Below are 25,633 nucleotides of genomic sequence, written 5' to 3'. Positions count from 1 at the left end.
TATTTTTTTATGTTCGAAGCGGTCAGGATCCTCGATGCTGCGATATACTTTTGTAAAAATCAACGAAATGAAAAAACTTGGAAATAAATAGTAGGCATTCTTCTTTTTTTTTTTTAATTTCGGAGTAAATTTGTACAAAAGAGATAAGAAACAGTAGAGAATATACGCGCGTAACGTTGGAGCGAGAGAAAGTCACGAGAGTCACGAGTGCGAAAAGAAAGAAAGGTTCGCTCGTGGAAGAGAGAGAGAAGTACGGAGAGCGCGGCAGACACGTGCGAACCCGCGGCAGTGCGTAAATATAATAGAAAAACCGTAGGCGTATATCTACATAGAGGCACGCGTCGCGTCGAGAGAGAGAGAGAGAGAGAGCGAGTCTGGGCTGAGGAAATTTTTCGCGCTAGACGCCTATATATATACGCGACTTTTTAATGAATTCTCGGATATACGCACATACACACACACACACATACAGAAGACACGCAGACAGAGTAGCGCTAGCGCTACCGCTGCTGCCGTGCACTCCTGTGTATATACTCATGCACATAACGTAAGTGCATATTTTGCAACGCGCGCACGGCAGTAAAGAGGTCGAGAAAACTGTTACTCTCTCTCGCGCGCGCGACCGAGCGCCTGGCGAGAAAAAGAGAATTTACTTTGAGAATTGTTTTTTAGAGCTAAAATTACAATTGCGAAGCAAAGAAAGAGGATATTATACATGTGTACGTTAACACTTTTAAGTAGTTTGTTTGTTAATTTTTTTAAAAACAGCCCGTACAAAGACCGTACAGAAAATTGACACTCTCCCGCTCGCTGATAATAATTTGCCGCTGCACAAAGATCGAGAAATTATGCGCGGCAATTGCGAACGAGCGCATTACTTATTCATGTTCGCGTCGATTGCGAGCAAATAAAGAGGCACGCACACGGACAGAGACATGACAATCGCATTATAATTACTCGCGTCGAGCTTGCAGAGGTCAATTACGCGTCATTATTGCACGATTGAGTCGGGTACAATCGAGTCTCGGTGTCGTTCAAGATCCCTTCGCATATAAAATCGTCTATACATAATAACGAGCAGTCTTAGTAAAGAACCTTATAATTAGATCGGGCACGACTCCGTGGCATGTGCATTACGTTATGTTTGCGATATCGACTTTATAAAAATAATTTGCCTTTGTTACAGTACTACAACGATTATCGCCATTTTGAACGTCAATATAACCAAATTCCAGACACTTGGGTTCTCGAGAAGTCGCGCACTTTGATATTTCCGCTTCTGATCGTTCGAAAGTCGATTCCGTTTCGATATCGCTTGCCGAGTACTAATCTAACATCGAGTAGTTCAAAAAATCGAAAAAAAGTACGAGCTACCATCACGGTAACGATAAGTCGCTCAAAGTAGCTCGTTTCAAGTATATCGATAGGATAATATTTATGTAAGTTCAAGCGCGATGGAAACAATCGATCGCGAGCTTTGAGAAAACGCGAATAGATCGTTGTAATGCTGGCCGCAAATGCACGCCCGAGACCTGCTGCATTAGCATGACAATCGCAAACGGACACCGGAAAAATTGATCATTGTCGACTTTCTAAAACCGTGTCGTCGAGCTCTCCAGAACGAGAGAAAGAGAGAGGGAGGGGGTGGGTAGGAGAGAGTTTGATGAATGAAGTATACGTAACGATCGAAACTTCGTTACAATGAGATCGGGTGTATTTGAGCCAATCGAAGAAATGAATGATTGCGCTCATCTACACATCAGAGTTATGGAAGATAAAAGTAACGATAATAATAATTTGAACGGCTGGCGCCATACACCGTCATTGTCATAGCGTTAAAATTGATTATAATGTGTCGAACTGCTACACTCGGATCGAAGCTCGTTTTACGTGTATAAATTAGTGATTATATGTACATTATTTATTGCATTAATAACACGTGCTTTACTTATACAGCTACACAGAAGCAGCTTTAAAATCGGTAAAATTCAAATATTTTATGACTCAAGACTTACCGGCAGCATCGTCCAGATATGATCGTCATGACAGCCACTCATATTTATCAGCTAATCTGTTATAAAAATACACGCACGCACACAAATTTAGGCTCGGTCGATACTCAATATATTGTAGGATGGCGCGTGTATATTCTTCTAGTTGTTGTTCTTCTTCTTATCCGAGCGGAACCAAGTTCGATCGTGTGAACCGGATGATTCGAGTTCGGCGCTTTCGTTCGGGCCGATCCGTTCAATTGCCTTATACTTTTATTGGAGTAAGCCTCGCCTCGTGTGTGGTTGGCAATTGTCACGAGCAGCGTTCGGTACAATTCATTATATTTTCTGAAACAAAACCGGCAAGGGTGTCATGTATATAATACATAGCAATGCGCGATGAGTTTTTTTTGTGTGACCCGAGCCGCGCCCCACATATATATCGTCTTTGATTTTATAATCAATCCGTAGGCTTTCGCGAGAGCACTCGAGAAGCTCGTTCGGGGGCTAATCGATCATTGACTCAGCGCGGCGGACTCATTCATAAATACAAAGACGAATCGGTTGTGAATATAGTCATGGGTACGATCGCTCGCTCGCTCGATTCGCTGCACGCTGCTGTTTTATGTTCACACGTGCGTATAATCTACAATAAGAGTTAATGAAAATGAAGATATTTACGCACGTTTTGTCAATCAATAAAACAATTTCGTGCAAAGTACGCTACGTTATAATTCGCAACTCATCTACCAAAACGACGTATCGTAAACGTGATGATAGGCAAAACTTACCAAGAATTGGGTTAAACGTCTAAAAAGCTGTAATTTTGACTTCGTTCTTATCTGCAACCAAAGGCAAAAAACTACAAATAACAATGATATAGAAGCAGTAAACGGCAACGATCGCTATTTCTTCGCAAATCACACAACTTGAAAAAAAACTATACAGCTCTTACATAAACTGCTTAGGACGAAATTTCACGCGCGCACTATATTTCGCCCGCCTTGTGTATTTTAAAAAAATACTAGGTCTGGGGTCGTCGTTTGAAATAGGCGATATACAACGCAAATTTAGCTAGACAACAGCAATGGAGGGTAGAAAATACATAAGTGGAGTAAAAAAGGGCGAGGCGTCTGCAGTTGCGATCGCAAAGACTCGAAGCACTCGACTGAAGGATCTCCTTCGAGCAGAGTCGCGCAAGTATACGCACGCAGTCGTGTGCAAAGGCGAGACACGCGCTCCTTGCACTACTATCTCTCCTATGTGTAATATACCTATATGCCATATAGAGCAGGCGCAGGTGGTGCATACCTATACGTGGGTAGGATACGCATATGTGCGTGTGCGCTCGAGAGTTCGCGCGCTATATATAATGTGTGCAGCGCTGAACTTTAGCGACGCGTGACGCCGGAAGAACAGACTGTAAACCGATTGTCAGTGTGCTGCTTATGCATGTGTATGCATGTACCAAAGGTTTGCTTCTTCTTGTCTATATAGTACATAAAATATAGTTATGCGTCGATACGTTATATTATACCTTCGAGCGAAGCCTTTTTGCGTAGCTGCCGTCGGATGTATCGCTTGTGAAGGATGCGGCGCATCGAGAGCACATTATCGAGAGAGAAAAATGACTTGAAAGTATGTCCTCTGAAATCGCTCTTTATTTATTATCATATCATAATGGATAGACTTGAACGAGAAGCAGGTGAATCGCTGTTATGTATCAAAATTAAAGTAGCGCATAGCGACGCGAAAACCGAGAATCGCGACAACATAGCAGATACAGGTTAATGGAGGAAAATATGAAACTTTGAATATAATACGACGAAGAAGAGAGAAAAGGGGCGAGGCGAGCGAATGAATTATTGATGAAAAGACACATTTTGTGTGTAGCGACGATTGACCAGCTGCATCTTATAAATACGAATATAAGCACATTGCGAAGGCAAAATAAATATTCTTGTGGTATATAAGCTATTTGTAAAGATATGCAACCGATAGTCGGAGCCAATTAAAAAAAATTAAAATTTGGATTGTACAAAATATTGTCAATACACTTATCTTATAAAAAGTGTTCTGCTTTATTGTATTTTGCGGGTTTATTTTTTAACATCATAAAAATAATGTAAAATTGTACTTTCAAAATTGGCCCACTTATTGGAATATTTTGGCTTCTTTGAAGTGCAAATCACTTAAAAAGAGTTTCATCCATTTTTTTGTTCACATGTATTAATTTTTTTTAACTGAAATTTGTGGTCGCATTTTATTGAATTGTTGAGTAGTATTTTTCCTCTCCTTTTTATTGCAATTTTAAAACTTAAAAGTTCTGATTTTTCACTGAGATACAGCTGTTTTTGTGAGCCTTTTTCGTATACTTTACATGATAAATTTTTTCTTCTTTTGCGTTTTCTGGCAAGTTATGTTTTTGGACGCCTGTCGTAATTTTCAGAGGGCACCGATTGAGCTTCAGCACCAGGGTCGCCTACACTTCTTCAAAACATCAATGCCTACAACCAGATCGAGATCTATGAGTTTGATACTTCCTCAAGTGCTTGTGTTTGTAAGCATTGAAATTTAGTGTCAATCATAAAAAATTAAACGTCTCATTAGTCTTTTCATTAAATTAAAAAAAAAAAGATAAAAATGTCTTTATTACATCATCAGTGCGGTTTCAATATCAGCTTATTGAATATCATTTCGTTCCGTATGTCATTAAAACCTTACATCAAAATCATTTTCACTATCGTGTTATCGAAGTTAATTTAATGGTAACATTTGACGTTAAAGAAATGATATCACAAAATTAATATTAATTTGTGAGTTTACTAAATCACGAAATGTAAAAATATTTTCATAAACCCAATGATTTTCAAGATACAAATGCAGTTTGGTCTTTTGTAAAAATTTTACTTCAGCACCGTTATTTTTTTGAAAAATGTGGTTTAAAAATTCTATGGAAATTCCCTTCAATGCTTTTGCACATATATGTTCCCCCTGATCTTATATAGATCGTGAGGTTTTAACCTTGACTTTTTTATAAATGGCGAAAAGCGATGTTTCGCAAAAATTTTTGCCCCTTTTATTTGCTCAATCATCGATAAATTTTTACTTACACATTGATTAAATCTCATATCTGAGCTCGGATCCTAAAAGGGCATTAAAGTTTATGTGAAATTATGTGTTATCAAATTCAATTAAAAGTGAAGAAGAGTTTTCGCGAGTAGCGAAAAAGGCCAATGATGCGTATATGAGTAGCGTAAGGCCGCAGTTCTCTCTGCCATACTTGACAGAGAGAGCGCTCTTCAATTTGTAAAAATTTTACAAGGCCCGGAACATTACAAAATTTTGCATTTTGAAGCAAAGCGACATTCCTTTATTCTGAGCGACAGGTGGGTTAAGGCAATGATCTATGATTATGGCTTTAGACAATGAATTTTGAAAAATTATTTGGGTCAATCAAAATGTAAAGTATTTGGCAATCGTAACTTTTTACTGTTTATTTGTTTCAATGCGAATGTCGTGCATACAAATTATTGAAACAAATCATCAGTAATCAAACTATTTACCGTTTATAGATGACAATTTTCGATTACGTTAACTTGAGAAACGTGTCTGTGCTGTTTTCAATTATCGTCAAACTTTCTCGACACGTGTATTAGGTATTATATCTTCTAATTTAATCTTTTATGAGAGTATGTCATTCTAACTAAAAGCTAATTACTGATTTAAATTCGTTCGGCTGATGATGATTTGACATTTTTATGTAATCGACACTTTCGTGGATAATTTCGATTTATTACAGGTAACGACATAGATAAAAACTTATCATCTTAAACTTACCATTCAAAAATAGTAATGGTAGAGGGGGGTCTATGGCTGAACTATAAAATCATCGGATTGAAGTATTTCAAGTCAATTTAGATCAGATATCTGTTGAGTCTAGAACACATAGACATCAAATTACTAGTGATACTTTTTTGAACAACAAGTGACTTTTTTGAACTACAAGATGGGACCTACAAGAAGAGAATCAGACGTCGAAAATATTCCGGAAGTGGAGGAATTCCCAAAACCAAAAGGTTAGTCTTTTTTAATCATTATAAAAATTCATTCGGAATCCAAAAATCAAAACTATCTGCTGAAAATAAAAACTCAAAGCTCTCTCATTTGTAAAAAATAATTAATATAATATATTATTGAATCATTAAAAGTTATTTCTCATAGTTAAACGTGATTTCGAACATTTTATGAAGAAAAATATAGTTCATTTGACCAGGTTATAAATTGTATTTAATAGATATAGATATTACGATAACGATAACTTCGAACTATATTTATCAGTTCCATATTTTTTAAATGCCAATTGAGTAAAACAATGAAATGATTTTTATATTTGCCTAGCATAATCTCAAGTCTTGTAAAAGATAAACTACGAAGACTCATTAATAGAAGCATATAAGATAGAATTATTTATTAGCGCTGTAATACCACAGATTTTTATACAACAACTTTTTCATTTAAAAGCGCAAAGAAAAAAGTCTGTAACTTCAATGGCAGTAAAATAATTTCTTTTCACAACAACTGGTCGAAAAAATTTTTCTTTCACTATGTGACAAAAATTATAATTTTCAAGCATCACTTATTTTGTTACCTGTAAAACCTTCATTATGATCAAACAGATAAGTCATTTTATCATTTACACCAAGTGTTATATCGAATGTCTCATTAAATGTTACACTATAATGACTTAATGAATATAAGCCCAACTATATTTCTAAGTTTGTTTCGCTTGATTGAACAAAATTCTCTTCCAGTCACTCTCTAACTTTACGTACACTACTTGTATTTTGGGAAAATTTGTTATCAATAAGGGTGCTTCTCGATTTGGCGAATCTATATTGTCTTTACTATTCATTATAGTGAAGCGAAATCATATTTGCTCGAATTCAACTAATTTTTTGCTGGTGTTTGACTTCGCATTCCCTTGAATAATCCCGGTTTAAAGTAATGATATCATTTCGGATATCATTCAGGATAAAATGTGGGACTCCATAAAAAAAATTTATACATATAATATTTTAATTTTTATTTAACCCTTTAACGCCCGAAATGACCATTTTTGGACAACATTTGGAGCGATGAATTACACCGATTAAAAATTGTTTAAAAAAATTTTCAGACATCATTTCTATCGTAAAATTTAATGCACTTTTCGAATCTGGGGTCAGAATTTTCAAAAATTTATTTAATAAAAAGTTATAAACAGTTTTGTAAAAAATAACATTTTGTAAAAAATTCTGAAAGAAATCAAGCATGTTTTTTCATCAATTCTAAACACTTTTTATTCAACAACTTTTTCTCGTAAAAATGATGGTTATCGAGTTAAAAATGGTAGAAATCATTTTATGACATACAGGTCTTCGGGAGTCAAATTTATGATCGCCATCTTGAATTTCGTAATTATTACTATTTTACAATAAAGTATACATGCCATTGACCAAATTCATTTGCGTGCGTTGAGACGCACGAGCGAACCTTCTTTCTGCATTGAAATTTGAGTTAAACGAGGTTTTTTTTCGAAATTTCATGTTATTTTTTACAAAATTGTTTATAACTTTTTATTAAATAAATTTTTGAAAATTCTGACCCCAGATTCGAAAAGTACATTAAATTTTACGAAAGAAATGATGTCTGAAAATTTTTTTAAACAATTTTTAATCGGTGTAATTCATCGCTCCAAATGTTGTCCAAAAATGGTCATTTCGGGTGTTAAAGGGTTAAATGAAAATCAAAATATTATATGTATAAATTTTTTTTATGGAGTCCCAAATTTTATCCTGAATATTATCATTTTGGATATCATTCGGATATCATTACTTTAAGCCTGGATGTATCTACAGCAAAAAATAAAAAAAAGAGTGGAAGTAGAAATTAATATTTGTTTATTTATGTGCAATTGCCAAAAGCCAAATTATAAATTCAGTCATCCACACGCACGAATTGCAAAATTTTTAACTTGACGGAATCAAATACCGCAATATCATAAAAATATCTAGGTTTTATTCGCTAAAATTTGTTATTTCTTAAGATTATTTTATCGTGAGTGTGCTTGCCAAAATTTTCATTATTTTGCTATATTTAATTTTCAAATCACTAACTTGACCCATTAACGACCAAAATGCTCGATTTTTTTGTTGGTTTTCGCAGCGATTTTTTTTGTAGTTTTAGGCCTCCAAAAAGTTTCGTATGGACCTATTTCGATGTAAAATTTAATGCCCTTTCAGAAACTGAGTTCAAAAGTTCGATTCTTTGCGTAATAAAAAAGTTATGGCTACTTATACGAAAAAAAACGTAAAAATTTTTGCAAAAAATCAAGTTTTCGCTTTTTTTTCGCTATGTTACCGTTAAGAAATCACGATATAAATATGATCAGAGGTGATCACGACTATCAAAGTATCTCAGAGAATTTTTATGGAATTTTTGAACTCCTTTTCACAGCCTCGCGATGTGACTTGTGACTCCTATTATATCCATTTCTTCTTTTCGAGATAATAATCACCGGGTGCGGTTCTGCGGTGCTTATCAGATTTGTTTCAATTGATATAACTTAAGACCTAAAAATCATGTCATAGTAAAATACTTTTAGATTCTATTTTTTCGATGGGTCCTTTTTGGAAAATCGGATTTCTTAATGAAAACTGTGTTTTTTAAAAATATATCCATCCAGGGTTCTATTTGTAATCGTCCTGATTTTTCAAATAAAGAATAGTACTGTACCGTTCATTGGTATTCATTGGTATTTTTTGACTTTCGAGATTTATTTATTCAATTCAGCTCGATTTTAATGAATATACAATTCTTCCTTATAATCTTTTATTGAATATATAATCCTATTATAATCCTTTAGTGAATATATAATCCTCTTCTCAGATGTTTTGAAAATAATTGGACAATAATTAATATATTTTCATTTTTTAGGCTTCGGAAAACGGTATAACCAGGTATTTCTGCTTGCGGCCAGTTTCTTTTTATGTTACGCCATGCGAGTAGTAATGAACGTAACAATTGTGGCCATGACAAGCGAATCTGCTAACCCAAGATACGATTGGAGCGCGAAAGAGGAAAATTTAGTATTGAGTACCTTTTTCATGGGGTACGTAATGACTCAAATACCTGGAGGAATGATTGCTCGAAAAAGGTTCGGTCAATTCTTTTTTGGACTGTGCGTGGCCTTATGCGGTGTCTGCACTATGTTAATTCCGTTTGTGGCATCTCAAGGAGTGTGGTGGGTGTGCGGATGTAGGATTGTAAGTGGACTATGCCAAGGAGTTGTGATGCCTACGTTGCATACCTTCCTTTCCAATTGGGCTGCAGAAAAAGAAAGATCAACATTCGGTAAATATACAATAAATATTTTTCAGTCTACAATTCACACAGAGCAACCCATTAACACTTACAAGTCTTGTTACCATTTTCTCCGATTTTTATATGGGCTAAGCCATAATTAGCGTGATGGTCAAAAAAATTTTTTTTCTCAAATTATGTACTTTTGAAGAGTACATTGAAAAGTGAAAATCCTGAAAGTTTCAGCCCTCTAGGTCCAACCCTATTGGATTTTCAGGGTCTTGAAGTTGAATTTTCTTTTTTTGCTGATATTTTGCTTGCAATTCTGTCAAGTCATGGTCAAGAGTCAAGAAACATGGTTTTTCTCTAATTTTTCACTTTTTTTTGATTTTTCACTCATATTAAGCTCAATAATGAATTCTGTTTGTCTGCCGATAACCAAAATTTATCAAAAGTTGTATTTTGGTGTATCGATGAACATATTACAATATGGGTCTAATCGAAGGATACGAACACATTTTTTTTAGTACAGTAATATGATTAGGACATGAAAATATCATTTTTATGGGGACTCCACTTCTTAATATGATTTTTAAGTACAAATTTGAATTCTACATCAAATTTTACATTAAAACCCATGATTCAACAATTTTTTCATATTTACCCAAGAAAATCAGAATTGTAAGCAAAATATCAGCAAAAAAAGAAAATTCAACTTCAAGACCCTGAAAATCCAATAGGATTGGACCTAGAGGGCTGAAACTTTCAGGATTTTCACTTTTCAATGTACTCTTCAAAAGTACATAATTTGAGAAAAAAAATTGTTTTGACCATCACGCTAATTATGGCTTAGCCCATATATATTGTTCATTCCTCACAATAAATTCATAAACCTTCATTTTTTGGCTGTAAATCAGAATGTTGTTAATGAAAAACTCTTTTATTTTAGTTTCAATAGTGTACGGCGCGGGCTGGTTCGGAAATGTTTGTTCCTTCTTCTCCACCGGACTTATTTCTTCAATTGACCCAAAGGGGTGGGAGTATTGTTTTGAATTATGGGGAGGAATCACCCTTTTGTGGGCAATTGGTTGGATGTTCTATGGACGTGAAAGCCCCAACCGTCATTCGTCGATATCTGTCGAAGAAAAAAATTACATAATGAATTCGCGAAATCACGAAGAAAAAGCGCCTGGACCTTTTCCCTGGAAATCCGTACTATCGTCTGGTCCAGTATATGCTCTTCTTGTAGCTCAATGCTCTCAGACATTTTGTTTTTGGATGCTGGCAACCAAGAGTCCGGAATACTTGGATAAAATATTGAAAATGGATTTGACGACCGTGAGTAATATATTATTTAAACATTTTGCATAATTTTAAATTTAAAGGAATTTTTTATTTCATTATGTTTTTTTCCTTTTCATTCTATAGATCGGCACTCATTCAGGCTTACCGTATTTTACCGCGTTTGCATTTAATATGCTGGTGATTTGGCTCAATCACATGCTTGTGAAGAACGGAACTTTAACCACGAGGTCATCACGTATGTTGTGGAATGGTTTTGGGATGGTCGTGCCTGCACTGTGCATATTAGTTCTCGGCTACACTAACTCTGAAAATTCAGTTTTCGCGATATTTCTATTGTACATCGGAATAACAACAAATATTACGATATACAGTGGTCACCATGCCAATCATTTAGATCTTTCGACGAATTACGCTGGACTTCTCATGGCCGGTATGAATACCATTGCTAATTGTGGTGCCATCGCTGCACCTTTAGTACATGGCGCCATCGTTACAGATCCCACTGACCCAGATCAGTGGAAAACTCTTTTCTCCTTAACAGCGGCCATTTGGTTAATAGGAGCTGTAGTTTTCCAAGTGTTTGGATCGACTGAAAGGCAGCCTTGGGACGATCAATCTGCGGCTGTAGAAAATGATTCAAAAGCTGCGAATCCCCAAGTCGATTGTAACGAAAATCATATTGAATTAAGTATTCGTGCAAGCGGAACTCATACAAGCCCACCAGAATCTGATAAGTCTCAAACATTGATAACATGAAGCGATGCTTGGGCGCCTACAGCTGCGTATCTTATTAAATAGGTGAAAGTTGGAGGATTAAAAATGGAACATGAAAAATCAGGAAAGCAAAAAATGCTCCTTTCAACGAACCCGGATAATGTTTTGGAATTTACAAAATGAATTTGAATTGAGCAACGACAGCGGGGCCCTTTGAAACTGTTGGTAGGTTTTATTTTTATTCGTATGATTCATGCATATTTATAAGTAGATAACTTATTATCTTTATTGCAGATATTCAATTTTAAGTAATGGAATCAGCTGATTCAATGAATTTTCTGCTTGGAAAAATGTGCGATATATCTACACATATTGCGTGTGAATTTCCAAACTGTGGCCCCATTTTTATAGAAAATTGGAAAATACATACGCAGTTATAGTACCGTTTCAAGCAAAAGTAAATTGTTATTTATAAAGGTTTTTTTAAATGATAATATTTTTATTAATATGTAACTTTTAAAATTTAATAGTAGTATAGACTACTTCTGTAGAAAATAAAACTCAGTGTTAAATTTTTACATTGATCTAATAATAAGTTAATAAAAATTAGTACATCGAGACCAGTGACTAAAGTCGAACTTCTGCCTCTGCGCTTAATTCCCAAAAAGTAATTTTTAGCACTATAAAGTACAATCTGTCCACCTTATACTTTTCAGAAGTGTTGCCAACGTCAAATTTGCTTGAGCGCAAATGGTACTTTCGAAAAAAGTATTATTCGTGCAAATTTCTTTTCTACCGCTAATATTTCATAAAAAATCTTTGCCAGCGATATTCAAAAAATTGTCACTTGTGTACAAGAGTAAGCTATTCAAAGTATACTTTTTTGCTATCGGTGCTAATTATTCATAAGAAAAGGGTTATCAGCATGTATTAAAGTGAAGCAATGGGAGCATACTCGCAGAGACAGAACTTCAACTTTGGACCCGCGTCGCTATGAACAATTTTTCTTTATGCCTGTTCGAAAGTACGTTTGGTAAGTTAAAGAATGAAATGGAATGGATAATTGATACGTATATTTATATTTATCCAAGAGTAGACATTTATCTAGATAAAAAAAGTAGTTTTCAAAAATTTCAATAAAGTAGTTTTCTTAATTTGAATGAGAGATCGAGGGAAAAAGTGAGTGACTGAGTAATAAACGTTATGATTGTAAAGAATTTTTAAAATATATTATAATGAACCATAATTTTTCAGTACTTGCATAGTTCATTTTTAACTAATATTTGAATATTTTATTACCGAAAAAGTCCCTGTTAATTATACTTTACGACCTGAAATTGACAAGAACGAACTGAGTAAGTAAAGTCAAATTACGGAATCAAAACTCCAATTTTTATAATTGACGGAATAGTATTTATTTATATTATCAATGCCATCAAATAAATCAACATTATTATTCACAAACTTTTTTCACTTTGTAGTTAAAATCAAACGAATATTAAAATATTGGTTACCGCTGTCATGGAAATACTTTCGCATACTTCCGCGCAACTTTGACAGAGGAAACAAGTCTTACTTTTTTCCCACATTCAAACATGAATTTTCGTACTTTCGAGAATGGGATAAAGAAAAATGTATTTTTTATTTTATATAGAAATCGATTGTTTTTCAAAATATTTAAATTTTTTGCAGATAAAAAAATAATGTCTGAGATCAGACGTAAGTCAATTTACTTTTGATCTTAGACATGTTACTTTTTTACTTCCCTAAGTCCTTAATGTACATATTTTAGTATATTTGGGGCAGGGAGATTGTGTGCTTGTGGGCATGATGGGGACCTAATATCTGCACCTATAAAAGTACGTAAATAAATATTGGGTGTAAGATGACGCTGTTGTAAACCCAAAAAAGTTAGTATTTGTGTAATAGCTTATCAAATATTTGAAGTAAAAAAACTAAAAAATTCAATTTAAAAATATTAACACAGAATATTAAAGTCTTTTCCATTATAATCGGTATCGAAATCGGTAGCAAAGCCAGTAATAGTCTCAGCTCGCCGGCTTATATATCCTAGGCGCGAGCCCCGAAATTATTTCTCTCTCCCCTCTCGTCGCACACCAACGGCGCCGCGACTCGTCGGTTGACGATCAGTCGTGCTGAAAATGAAATACATATTTGACATAGTATTTATAATTATTTAAAATTAATAACAATTATCGGGAGAGAGTATAACGAATAATATTTTCGTTACACTTTTTACTTAGTTTTTCATTCATTTTTAATGTTTTTAATTTGAATTGATTAATTTACTTGAATTAAAATTTTTTTTAATTGCTGTTGAACTTTTTCTTTCAACTGCCGTTTTTAAGTATCTGATTATTCATTTGCATACTAAGCAGTCAGTTTTTTTGATGGCGTTCAACATTTGTTTAATCGATTTTTTCAATAAAAATTAATTTTAGTGTTAAAAGATTTTTCGACCTAATCTCTCAAAAATAATCTTCGTGTTATTAGTAAGTTCAGACTGTGAGTGCGGCTTAGGCTGCTTTATTTTTTCGCGTAGAAGAAACTAAATAAAACATTTATGGAAATACTCGCACCTTGAACGAACGAACGAAATGAACGAACTTACAGGTCACTCTCAATCAAAAGATTTGCAATGAATAAACAAAAATAATGGAAAATGAAGAAAAGTATGCTGAAGTCCCTGCTCAGAGTAGCCTACGATTCCAATTACCTTTCCCGATGTGATGACTGTAACCTTTTTACTCCCTTATAGAGCAAGCTTTGTGATGGGTCTAAAATGGACTTTTGTCAATTGTTGTGGCTCATATGTCGAATATATATGCATAAACTAGGTCGAATTTGTGACTGATGTGTGTCCGTCTGCCTATCTATCGATGTGTGTGGATGTATGTATGTATGTGGACCGAGTTTTCTTAATATTGGGACAGTGAAATTGAATGTTGTAACGATCAAAACGAGACGTTAAACTTAAAGATCGGACCAGTAGTTTTTTCTCAATCGCTGCCAAGAGCCGAAACACGGATTTCAGCAAATTCCGTCTACAGCCAACAAAATGGGTCTTAAGTCCCATAAAAAATTTTTTTTATGCAATAGTATGACGAAATAGTTATTTGTGTAACAAGTGCCCAAAAGGCGGTTTTGGGCACGAGTGTGCGGAAAAAGACACGAGTGCCGGCTACGCCGGCAAAAGTGAGTGTTTTTTCCGCACACTGTGCGCAAAAAGCTGGGCACGTGTTGCATACAAAATTTTATGCAATAGTATAAAGAAAAATGTCTTTTTTCACACATTTTTTAGTGCGCAAAAAGCGTTTTTGGACACTTGTGTGCGGTAAAATGCTTTATTTAGGACACGGGTGTGCGGTAAAACGCTTCATTTAAATGAACGTATTTTTTGCCTACTATTGCATAAAATTTTTGTAGTTTTATATGTAAGAAACAATACCCAAAGGGTCCGGAATGATTAAAAATTATAGTTTCCAAAAAAAAAAAAAAATTTAAAAAGTGATTTTTTCTACAATTTGCAATGGGAATGTCCCCTTAAGTCATGGACAAAGCAAATATGTTGAAATAATAAAAAAATAAATAAATAAAGAGCATAAAATACTAACTTTTTATCTTCAAACTATTTGGGTAACTTTTTATCTTCAAACTATTTGGGTAACTTTTTTAGATAACTTGTCCTTGAAAATATTACATGTTATGTTAAGAAGTTGTTGGATCTCACTTAAGGTCATAAATATTGCATTATTGTTGTATTAAAACGTCATAAAGCATTTAATTTTAATACTTATGACCGTTAACGCTTCAAAAAATTATTGTCTCAATGTAAGTACGTGAGATCCGATAATTTCTTATCAAAACATTTTTTACTGACAAATTTAACAATTAAAATACCTAAACAAAGTTCATTTTTATCCATAAGATGATATGTGTTCATTAAAGCTAATTAAAACGAATAAATAAGATTATACAAAAATTACATGTCTCCTTTTTTTATTAAATTTAATAAACATCAAACACTAATTGTCAAATATTGATTATTAGTACTAAAATTTGCCTCCTGATTTAATATAAGTGCAACGACGATAGCCAGTATTGCACCAGTGTCACTAATCAGTAGGTATGGGATTGTTTGCTAACATTAATATTACCAGTGCTGTATCATTGAACCAGAATGTTTGTACGGATAGTTAGATGTACTTTCATGTACGAGTAAGCGAGAGAGCGTACTTTTATCCCAGTTCTAGAAATCATTACTACAAACGTAGCTTAAAAATTAAATCTTTTTGAAAACTGAATTATATTACAATTTCTACTACTGGTTAATAATATATAAAGTAGTTATATTATCTGAAGCTTTTAGTATGGCATGAAACCGAAAAGAGAAAGTTACTGGTGATCCTGACATTTTACGATCGATATTTCGTTGTTAGAAATTATGAAAAAAGCAAAATACGATTTTTAAAGTCAAAACTTTTGAATTAGTCGTAGGTTAGAAGTAGTGCTGAATTATTGATTAACCTTAAAATTGTCGAAATGATAGTCCGCGCTATTTGTGCGCGGTCTCTGTACTCGAATGGATAACGACTCATCGATAAGTATAGATTATGCCGAAGTGGAGTTAGTAAAACTCATGAGCAAAATTGCCAAGTTGCAGCGAGAAATTCGCGCGATAAAAGGCGATGGTGAGGTCGACAGCGGCAGCGACAACAACAACGGCACTCGCGCTACGACGATCAGACCGGCGAGCAGTGTCAGAAAAGCCACTGGGAGCGATCGTTATGCGAGCACAAAAGAGGCAACAGCTGCTGGATCGTCGTCGTCGTCGTCGCAACTAGACTCACATTCGCATCCGCAGTAAGATTAATCGCCGGCAAATCTTTTTCTCCTTATTTGCTTGAACGTCGTTGCCGCTTTGCAAGGTCATTGTCAATTATATTTGACCTTTAATGTGTAACTTGTTTCATTATTGCCTCGATGCACGAATTACAAAAATAATGTCTTGCATATGTATTTGTTAAATTAGACAATAATGCTGAAAGAAAGAGCGCGTGCACGTCAAAGAGAGAAAGAGAGAGAGAGAACTGACGAGACAACTGTGATATAAAATGCACTTGATTAATGTATATTTCTTCTCGTTGGAATGCGACAGGTATATAGAAGCGCATCTTTCGCGTTTTATTATATGTGGAACGCGCATTTATGAGCGCAGAATAGACTCTTGATTACATTGTATCCAAGCAAAGTCACTTACAACTCATGAGGTCGTGCGCGTGTGGCAATCTCGACTTACTATACATACGTACCGATCTCACTTGTAAACTAACTTCCTATAAATATAACAAAATCGGTATGTATATCAGGCGTCTTTTTTTACATGACAGATATCCCGCGCAATCTCGCTCGTAGCTTTTGTTCGATATGGAAAGTATACTAGCTCGTATAAATATACCTGGTATAAAAAAAACGGATGTTTGACCCCGTGTGCAGATTCCGCATCGACTCGCGAAAGGTGGAGAATCCGTTCCCCAGGGGATTAATTATATTTCAATTAGATTTAATTCTTTTCCACGTAAACGACTGCGTATTCGCTATCGTGAGCTTCTTTTGCTTTTATTATGTAATATCAACAAAATAAAGCGAAATCTTTATGTATTCCAGCAAGTCGCACGAGTATAACGTGTCTCGACACTACGCGCACACAAAATTCTATATACGTACGCGCATTATTATGCTCTGGATGTACCGTATTATGAAAGATTAAACACGCGACTGACTTGGTACCGGTAAAGTGATAAAAAAAAAAGAAAAAATAATAAATATTGCAGAAGCACACACACGCGCGCGCTATATTATGTGTAACACGCATACAAACTCTTAAACTATCAAAGACACGTCGCACGAGATGCGTGCGCGAGTGGATAATAAAGCATCTCATGATCGTTATAAGTGAAAAAGGTCACAGTGCAGGTGCATAAGTATAGCTACAAAATATACATAAGCAATTCCTGCAAAAGGAAAGCAAGAGCATCACACCGAGTCCCGGAAGGCTGCAGCAGCCGAGCAATTTTCATATACACATGTGTTGTATATTGTACACATGTGCTTCGAGTACACAGCGCTGGAATGCGGCACGAATCAAGGCATTTTTCACACGGCTTATATTTTCTCATCTGGGCTTTGTCCTGTCACCTATAATACCTTTGATAGTATCGCTCGTGTATAAATGGAAAAAAAATTTACCCAGCTAATGCCCGCCCGACCCGAAATTCACAACAACATTTATCTGATACGTATTCTTGAAATGTATATTTCATTTATTATACTTCAATTTGAGAATCAGGGGGTACGAGTACGATCAATAGCCGCGCAAATATATTATCAGTTTTCACATCAATGTAGCATATATGAGATATTACTTTAAACCCTTTGAAATTTAAGCTAAAATCGCGAATGAAATTTTTCCATTTTGACTACGCGTGTATTAACCATTTTATCTGTATATCGAGTTGCTAGAATTAAGCATCGGAAAACGTGTAAACCATGAAAATTTTGAGGATGAAAAAGCGCGTTTTCCGTTAATGTCACTATACTCATGCCATGTATGTTACTCGTCCATAGAATTTTTTATTAGAGATTGTGCAAACAATCGGGTTAATTTTTTTTTAATTCCAAAATGAAGAAAAAGATACATTTTGAAAAAAGAAAACGATCATCGCAACCGGGTCTCTTCATTATTAAATCTTTTTCTCACTCGGTTGAAAACAGATTCAACTGCAAGAGTTAAGGGTGACAAATGGTTGTCTCCCTAATAACCGGCTCGCGTGTGTACCTTTTATTTACTAATCATGTAATCTCGCTTAAGAACCCAGTATATAATACAATTAACTATTAAACTATGATCGTTTGGACAAGGTCAGCAGAATTCACTAATGAAATAAAAATAATTTCCCGAAATCAATGCTCACCCAGATTTATAATTTTTGTACAAGTCAATAATTGATTTTATTTGTACGAAATGATTTTTAGGGCCAGCGAAGGATCATACAAGATTCGAAAGAAGCATATCTCGAGAGGAGTTCAGTACGAGAGACCGATCGGTATGCCAATGGAAAATTGCCAATTAATTCTGAGATGCTTCGAGCCACGCAGTCATTCCATCCTGGGACCTGTAAAAAGAAGAACCTTCAATGATAGGTTTAATGTCATAATAACGACACTATTATGAGCATTATGTCACCTTCGTGTGCTTTTGAACCGATTTATTTATTTTTTTATTGGATTTTATCACAGACTATTTAACGAGAGTAAGAACAAATCCACTTCCAAATTGGAAAATTCAGAACAAAAGAACGAAAATTCTGAAAACACCGTTAGTCAAACGACCGATGATGTTTTGAAAAGTAATTTGAAAAATTAATTAACAACACTATGCAGAACGTACTCAATAAAATTACACCAATTTCAGACGAATTTCAAAGTCAGCCTTCCAAGAGTAAGAAAAATGTTATCTTCGAGTTTATTCAAAAGAAAATTGTACCAAAGGAAAACAAAGAAAAAGTCGATACCAAACATGAAAATTTTGAAGTCATTGAGAAACTTGTTGAAATCTCTACAGACCTTATGAAACCCGACGAAACTTCGAAAAGTCCTAAAAAAGACAGACTGAGTGAAAAATTTCGAATTCTGACGAGACCTAAAAAATCTGTAAATATAAACGAAGAAAAAAATATTCGATACGAAGCTTCAAAAGTCGAAGAATCAACTCCACCTCAAAAATCAAATAGCCAAACACCGTTCAATTTTAGAGTATCGAAAACAGCCATTCTCAAAGCTCCATATCGCGCGATTCGAAAAGTCCCCAGCTTGTTTGGAAAAGGAAAAGAAAAATGATGATTTGCGCAAAAAAGAACTCTTCATTTAAAAATTAACCGGACGTGTATAGTGTCTTGACTGCTATTAATATTATAAAATCAGAACAGAACTAGAAAATGTCGCTACGAGCTGGCAATTTTTGACGGCCACGGCGAATAATAATCGTATCGCGGATTTTTCATAAATTCATTTTCGTGCAAGCCGAGAGAGCATAGAGAAGCCTTACGAAGCGCAACGATCACATGCACAATATATATGCCACACAACGATACATGCTTTACCTGCGTCACTTTGGCGACTTCTGCTAGTTGTTTGTTGGTCATTGCGAAGAGCGGACTCGACTGCGCGTAAGATAATTGCAATTTGTGCACTCGATCGCTGCAGACAACACCAACACCAGTGACTCGATATTGCCCTTCAAGAAACTGCTCTGATGTTGCACAGAGCACGGAGTCGCGATGTTGAATCGAGACATCGAGTACATAGAAAACGATGGCTTCGATCGACATGAGATTTTTTTCTACAAAGCTAATGGTCAGTAGTCTTTGCCTTTTTTGTTTCGAGCCACAAATGATTGAAGTATTTTCCTATAACCTTAATCACTTTTATTGTACTGTTGAATACTATAGACATCCCGGCGGTCGTGAGTACTTTGAAGCCAGCGAGAGGACAAAAGTTTGGAGAATCTTTAACGTTTTCTTTCTTCAAGAATGTCTTTCTACCTCAAGGCTTTCCTGAGTCTGTTCACAAAGACTATGTTGCTTATCAAATTTGGGACACTTTGCAGGTATGGATTTTATTATTTTAACATAATTAAATGAAAACATGAAAACGAGTAAAATTTATATATGTTTGTAAAGGCCTTTGCAAGTACCATCAATGGGACTCTAACAACTCATTCGATTATGAGAGGTGTTGGAGTGGGTGAGTCTTCAGCAACTCCTTTGGCAGCTGCAATTACATGGATTATGAAAGATGGAACAGGGATGATTGGGAGGATAATATTTGCTTGGTGGCAAGGGTAAACATTTTTATACTTTCATATAAAAGTTATAATTTTCAACGTCATATTTAAAATTTACCATTTCAGGAACAATTTAGATAGTCAGTGTAAGAAATGGAGACTTTTTGCAGATATTTTAAATGACGTTGCAATGTCAATAGAAGTTATGTTACCATACTTATCGTCTTCGTTTCTTTCTTATTCTTTGTATACCTTATGTTTAACTACGGGTATGAAAGCAATAGTTGGTATCGCTGGTGGAGCAACAAGAGTAGCCATAATGCAACATCATGTAAATATATATTGAATTACTTGTACTTTATTTTAGTAAGATATATTTTAACGGATTATTTTTGTTTTTGACTTAGGCCATCAAAGATAATATGGCAGATGTCTCTGCTAAAGAACATAGTCAAGGAACTCTGGTCAATTTAGCCGGTTCAATTGTTGGCATTTTAATTCTATTAGTTGTTCCTGAAAAGCAAGTTGCTTACTCATACTTACAAATATAACAAATTTTAATTTACATTATTTTATATATTTTTACTTGATTTTAGACTTTTTATATACCTATGTTTCATCCTAGTCATAGTACACGTTATTTCAAATTACTATGGAGTAACATCGCTTGAAATTAATACCTTGAATGAAGATCGTTTATGTTTGGTGATTGAAGATTTTTTAGTTGATCAATCAATATCAAGGGTTGAAGATATCAATAAAAGGGAATCTGTCTTTTTATTTTTAGAAAAACCTTGTAAGTTATAAGGAAATGTTTAAAATGTTTTAAGATACTTTTATCTAAATAATAATTTTATATTTTCATTCAATTTCAGCCAAAAAAATTTTTGGTTTTAATATAGAAATAGGTGGCTCTTTACAGCAAGTTCTTCAATGGGGTTTAATTCAGTCACAAGATGTTTGGTGTTTACTGAATCTTTTCCAAACCAGAAAATTTTTACCTGTAGTTAATTTGAAAACTAGAAAGATTTACATTATTCTCACAGAAGATGTAAATGATACAGACATTTTAAAAGCATATTTTCATTCTTGTATTTATGCTTTAATGATATGTCAAATAAAAAATCTGCGATGTGTATGTTTATATAAAATACCATTTGTAGTTACTCATTTTGCATCAAATTTTTATTTATATTTATTTTCACAGGAAGCTTTAACAAAAATGCAGTGGAGTGGATCATCATATGTAAATCATAACAAGGTACAGGAAATTGCAACTAGATTAAATGATGATGAACTAGTACTTCCTGGCGAATTAGTCTTAGCTCTGGATCAAATAGCTTTACAAGAATATAATTCATTTTCTAAAGTTTTGAATGAAAGCGGTAAAGGCTTTAACTACATAATTGATAATAATTTTGAAGATAAACAAACTATGAATATCTGCTTTATTTCAGATTGGATAGTCAAATCAAATATGTTGCCTGTGAAACAATGGAGAGGAACTTGGCGATAATTTATAATCTTTATTTTTTTATAGTTTAATTATTTTGCTGAAAGTGAAACTTCTTACTTAATTTTAGAAAAATTATTCTTTTAGATTTTACAAATTCGATTTTTTATGTAAACTTTGAAAAATTTAGAAACTACATGAATATATTTATACACAAACATATTTTTATAAATAAAAAAAAATTTTTATACCAAAAATATAGAAGATGCTTTATTTTTGTTTAATTTTGATCAATTTAAAGTTTTTTTATGAAGATACTAGTAGCTCTATCTAGTGGTCGAAGTCGTAACATCAGTGCAGACAACTGCGCTATAACATCACAATAAGAAAGGAACCCTACAGTCTAACTCAATCTGTTTATCGAAAGTGTCAGCAAGCACGTGTTGGATATCACAGACTCTAAGTGTCTATCAATAGTTATATTAATCTTTAAAATATACAGTATATTTAAACCTTTCTGTTTTTATTGAATCAAATAAAAATGTCGAAAATATTCACTCCAACAAATCAAATAAGACTCACAAATGTGGCGATAGTGCGGATGAAAAAAGCAGGGAAAAGATTCGAAATTGCTTGTTACAGGAATAAAGTTGTTTCTTGGCGCAATAATATGTAAATTAAATATTCACTTCATGAGTTGTTTTATATAAAACATTAAATTTCTAGGTTACTTAATATTTTTTTTTATTTTTTAGAGAAAAAGATATTGATGAGGTGTTACAAACACATACTGTTTTCACAAATGTATCCAAAGGACAAGTAGCCAAAAAAGAAGATCTTATCAAGGCTTTTGGGAAAGATGACCAAACTGAAATTTGCAAAGACATTTTAGCTAAAGGTGAATTACAAGTTTCAGATAAAGAGAGACATTCAGCATTAGATGCCATGTTCAAAGATATTGCTACTACAGTCGCAGACAAATGTGTAAATCCTGATAGTAAACGTCCATATTCTGTATCATTAATTGAAAAAGCTATGAAAGATGTGCATTTTTCAGTGAAACCAAATCGTAATGCAAAACAACAAGCTTTAGAACTCATTCCGCAATTGAAAAATGTGATGCCATTAGAAAGAGCACAGATGAGACTAAAAATGTCAATTTCTGGAAAAGAAGCTCGTAAAATAAGGGAAAAATTAGTGAAGTTAATTGCAACAATCGAAAATGAAGACTGGAATAGTGGAACATTAGACATGGTATGTCTAATTGATCCAGGTCACTATAGAGCAATTGATGAAATAGTAAGATCAGAAACCAAAGGCTCTGGTTTCATTGAACTGTTGAGTTTGAAAGAAATTACAGAAGGTGATGAAGTTCTAGAGTAATTTATCAAATTGTTTCGAGATATGTAAAATGAATTTTAGTTTTTTTCTAATTTCAATGTTTTATAAGTAATTAAAAATGAACTAATTATGTTTTAACTTAATTAAAATATATTTTTATAAAAGGTATATTTACATTAAATTAACATTTACTTACAAAAAATATACATGTACAGATTAATGTTTATAAATCGTCAGTGATATATAAGTCTTGCACATATGATAAATAATAAAAAGTACTGAGAATCATCCATTGTCCATATTTACAATCTTTTTTTAGTTCTAAGTGCACTGTAAGTGCAATTTATGAAAAACTAATGACTAACAATTTCTTTGCTATTTCATTGCACCAAAAATAGTCATTTGACAAACTCAAATTGACAACAATAATCGTTACAATTGAAAAATTAATAGCACAATGAAATCTTTTATAATAATTGAATTACTTTTCTTTAGTAACTTCTGCACTAGGTATATAAATATTTTCTGTTCGTTTGTCACATTTAGCAGCAATTCGAGATGTAGTTAAAAGAAATTCTGCTAAACACTTTAAGTAATCTTGGGCTTTTTTATCTAAAATACCATTGTTTACCAAAGGTATTACGCTGTGTTCTGCTCTTTTACAGATTGATCTTGCGATATGCAATGATGCACAAGCTTTACCACCTCCCTGAAAAGAGAATGTAATAATTAATTTTTGAAATTCATTTAATTTTAGTTTTTTTTTAAATAAATTAATAAAAAATTTACTGGAACAATATAATCTTCAGGAGGTGGAAGTTGTTTTGAGTATTCTTGAATCCATTCTTCAAGATCTTTTGTATGACGATTCTCAAACAATTTTTTCTCACCAGGTGTAGATCTCAAAATTGAGTAGTGTAAGTCAAAAAGAATCATTTGAACTCTTTTCAATTTGTCTTTATAAGGGTGCTCTTCTTTACTTTCATTGGCAAACTCTCTTGCTAAACCTAAATAGCAAGTTAACTCATTTGTTGCACCCAATGCATTGTGAATCTTTTCATCTGTTATTTTATCTTCTAAATCAGCTACTTTAGGTGTTGTGTGAGTCTCAGGAGAGGAAGAGAATTTGTTTAAACTGTAAAAATAAATGAATGAGAAAAATTTTGAACATTTTTTTAAAATGGACAAAAATGTAATTTATTATTTGAAAATTGTGTTCAACAATAATTTATTATAAATGAAATTTATACTCAAAAGGTCAAAATTCTTTAAAACTTATGCATAGGTTAGATAAGAAACACGTGCTTTACCTATTTTTAAACGACGATCGAACACTGGATTTGTACGCGAACAAAGATTTGCTCCAAAAATTTCTCGCTAGCTCCATTTCTGCAAAGAGAAAATTATTTTTCAAGAGATGTAGATTGTGCGGCCGCCTCGAACTCAATGTAAATAAAGCACTACCTACCGTTCGTCTTTGGATCGATTCAGTAACACTCGAGAACGGAGAAATATCTATGATATGTAATCGTTTGAATGCTCTTGAACTTATGCACGTTATTCACTGCGTTTACGCGTCTTTAAACCGAGTTGTTTTATTGATAAAAATGGTGTAACACGCAAGAGTTTATCCGAGATGCGATGGGTCGCCGCAGCTGTAGTATACGTACAGGCTTACGCCTCACACACCACGGTGAACTGCGCGCAGAGTAAATTTACTCTTCGGACCATTCCGGTGCTTGCAGGCGATATGTACCGTGTACGATTATAGACTGTGACCTTACCGGCATCTCGTTAAGATTATAGAAAAAACATTACAGTTTATTTTAGTCACCCCAATCTCATCTCAAAAATAATCGGAAACTCGTTACGAAGCTCAATAACGATATTAGAGATTAAAAAACGAATATTTTTACCTCTGCCGTGCGATTTTAATAATGATTTGTATCGAGTATTTGCTACTTTTATTGGGCATATGCGCCTCCTTATTAATAGGACATCGATGTTAAAAATATCGAACAAGTTTCCAGGAAATTATTTATAAATGATCGATTTCTTTTCAACGCATTTGTAGGTAGATATCAAACGAGAATTCTCGATTGCTTTGTTAACGAAATGCTTATACTTACATGCAACAAATATGTAAACAAAAGACGTCGAGATTTGTTTGCCGCATTGCTTCGCCGCTCCCACCTGCTTACATCGTGAAATGTAAATAATCACACGAATTCATTGATCAACGGTATGAGTCAAATATGTAGGACACGGTAAAACTTACATTTCATCAGCTTTTTTTTTTAATAGCGTCAAATAAAACTGCAGCTCAAAGAATTCAGAAGGCGTCTCGGAGCTTTAGCTCCTTGAGTTCGCGGAATAATGGTCTTCGCTCGTCGGTCACTCCACTTGCGGCATTGGCGGTTAGATGTCGCCCGATGGTAGAAAGCGCAGCCTCGGCCCGCTCGCGACTCGATCCGATTCACTCTCTCGCATACAAACAGACACATTGCAGGCGAAACAGCGTCGTGTAGGTTCCGCCTCGTATACGCACGCATATATATATGTATACACACTGAATACGGTGTACTAACACACGTGCGAATTATATATATGCTATATTAT

At 34.1% G+C, this 25,633-nt stretch overlaps 4 protein-coding genes across 4 annotated transcripts; 3 read left to right on the top strand and 1 right to left on the bottom strand.

Annotated features, from left to right (window-relative positions):
• Window positions 1-6,000: 6,000 nt before the first annotated feature.
• LOC106655682 (putative inorganic phosphate cotransporter) lies at window positions 6,001-11,396 on the top strand. Its single transcript, XM_014376197.2, has 4 exons — window positions 6,001-6,070; window positions 8,970-9,386; window positions 10,285-10,673; window positions 10,764-11,396. The coding sequence occupies exons 1-4, from the start codon at window positions 6,001-6,003 to the stop codon at window positions 11,394-11,396; spliced, it is 1,509 nt and encodes a 502-aa protein (XP_014231683.1).
• Window positions 11,397-19,343: 7,947 nt separating this feature from the next.
• On the top strand, window positions 19,344-21,803 carry LOC106655718 (RUS1 family protein C16orf58 homolog). The gene is made up of 9 exons (XM_014376242.2): window positions 19,344-19,790; window positions 19,886-20,043; window positions 20,117-20,277; window positions 20,347-20,551; window positions 20,628-20,740; window positions 20,817-21,016; window positions 21,096-21,355; window positions 21,428-21,605; window positions 21,678-21,803. Exons 1-9 carry the CDS (start codon window positions 19,715-19,717, stop codon window positions 21,734-21,736), a joined length of 1,410 nt encoding a protein of 469 aa, XP_014231728.1. The 5' UTR covers window positions 19,344-19,714; the 3' UTR covers window positions 21,737-21,803.
• Window positions 21,804-22,075: 272 nt separating this feature from the next.
• Window positions 22,076-23,057, top strand: LOC106655719 (ribosome maturation protein SBDS). The gene is made up of 2 exons (XM_014376243.2): window positions 22,076-22,345; window positions 22,429-23,057. Exons 1-2 carry the CDS (start codon window positions 22,215-22,217, stop codon window positions 23,054-23,056), a joined length of 759 nt encoding a protein of 252 aa, XP_014231729.1. The 5' UTR covers window positions 22,076-22,214; the 3' UTR covers window position 23,057.
• A 127-nt stretch (window positions 23,058-23,184) lies between these two features.
• On the bottom strand, window positions 23,185-24,697 carry LOC106655722 (cob(I)yrinic acid a,c-diamide adenosyltransferase, mitochondrial-like). Its single transcript, XM_014376246.2, has 4 exons — window positions 24,483-24,697; window positions 24,325-24,403; window positions 23,804-24,149; window positions 23,185-23,723 (listed from the first exon to the last, which is right to left on the bottom strand). The coding sequence occupies exons 2-4, from the start codon at window positions 24,399-24,401 to the stop codon at window positions 23,496-23,498; spliced, it is 651 nt and encodes a 216-aa protein (XP_014231732.1). The 5' UTR covers window positions 24,402-24,403; window positions 24,483-24,697; the 3' UTR covers window positions 23,185-23,495.
• Between the last annotated feature and the right edge of the window lie 936 nt (window positions 24,698-25,633).

Source organism: Trichogramma pretiosum, unplaced genomic scaffold (genome assembly GCF_000599845.2).
Source record: "Trichogramma pretiosum strain Unisexual culture from Peru unplaced genomic scaffold, Tpre_2.0 scaffold76, whole genome shotgun sequence".
Taxonomy (NCBI): domain Eukaryota; kingdom Metazoa; phylum Arthropoda; class Insecta; order Hymenoptera; family Trichogrammatidae; genus Trichogramma; species Trichogramma pretiosum.
The sequence above is the reverse complement of the archived record's forward strand: the minus strand, read 5'-3'. Positions and strand labels throughout refer to the sequence as shown.

Coding starts and splice junctions, on each gene's coding strand:
- LOC106655682 (XM_014376197.2), top strand. CDS start 6,001: ATGGGACCTACAAGAAGAGAATCAGACGTCGAAAATATTCCGGAAGTG. Junction 6,071..8,969: donor GGAATTCCCAAAACCAAAAG/GTTAGTCTTTTT, acceptor TTCATTTTTTAG/GCTTCGGAAAACGGTATAAC. Junction 9,387..10,284: donor AAAAGAAAGATCAACATTCG/GTAAATATACAA, acceptor CTTTTATTTTAG/TTTCAATAGTGTACGGCGCG.
- LOC106655722 (XM_014376246.2), bottom strand. CDS start 24,401: ATGGAGCTAGCGAGAAATTTTTGGAGCAAATCTTTGTTCGCGTACAAA. Junction 24,150..24,324: donor CGATCGTCGTTTAAAAATAG/GTAAAGCACGTG, acceptor TTATTTTTACAG/TTTAAACAAATTCTCTTCCT. Junction 23,724..23,803: donor CTGAAGATTATATTGTTCCA/GTAAATTTTTTA, acceptor TTCTCTTTTCAG/GGAGGTGGTAAAGCTTGTGC.
- LOC106655718 (XM_014376242.2), top strand. CDS start 19,715: ATGTTGAATCGAGACATCGAGTACATAGAAAACGATGGCTTCGATCGA. Junction 19,791..19,885: donor TTTTTTCTACAAAGCTAATG/GTCAGTAGTCTT, acceptor TGAATACTATAG/ACATCCCGGCGGTCGTGAGT. Junction 20,741..20,816: donor CTATTAGTTGTTCCTGAAAA/GCAAGTTGCTTA, acceptor ACTTGATTTTAG/ACTTTTTATATACCTATGTT.
- LOC106655719 (XM_014376243.2), top strand. CDS start 22,215: ATGTCGAAAATATTCACTCCAACAAATCAAATAAGACTCACAAATGTG. Junction 22,346..22,428: donor GTTTCTTGGCGCAATAATAT/GTAAATTAAATA, acceptor TTTATTTTTTAG/AGAAAAAGATATTGATGAGG.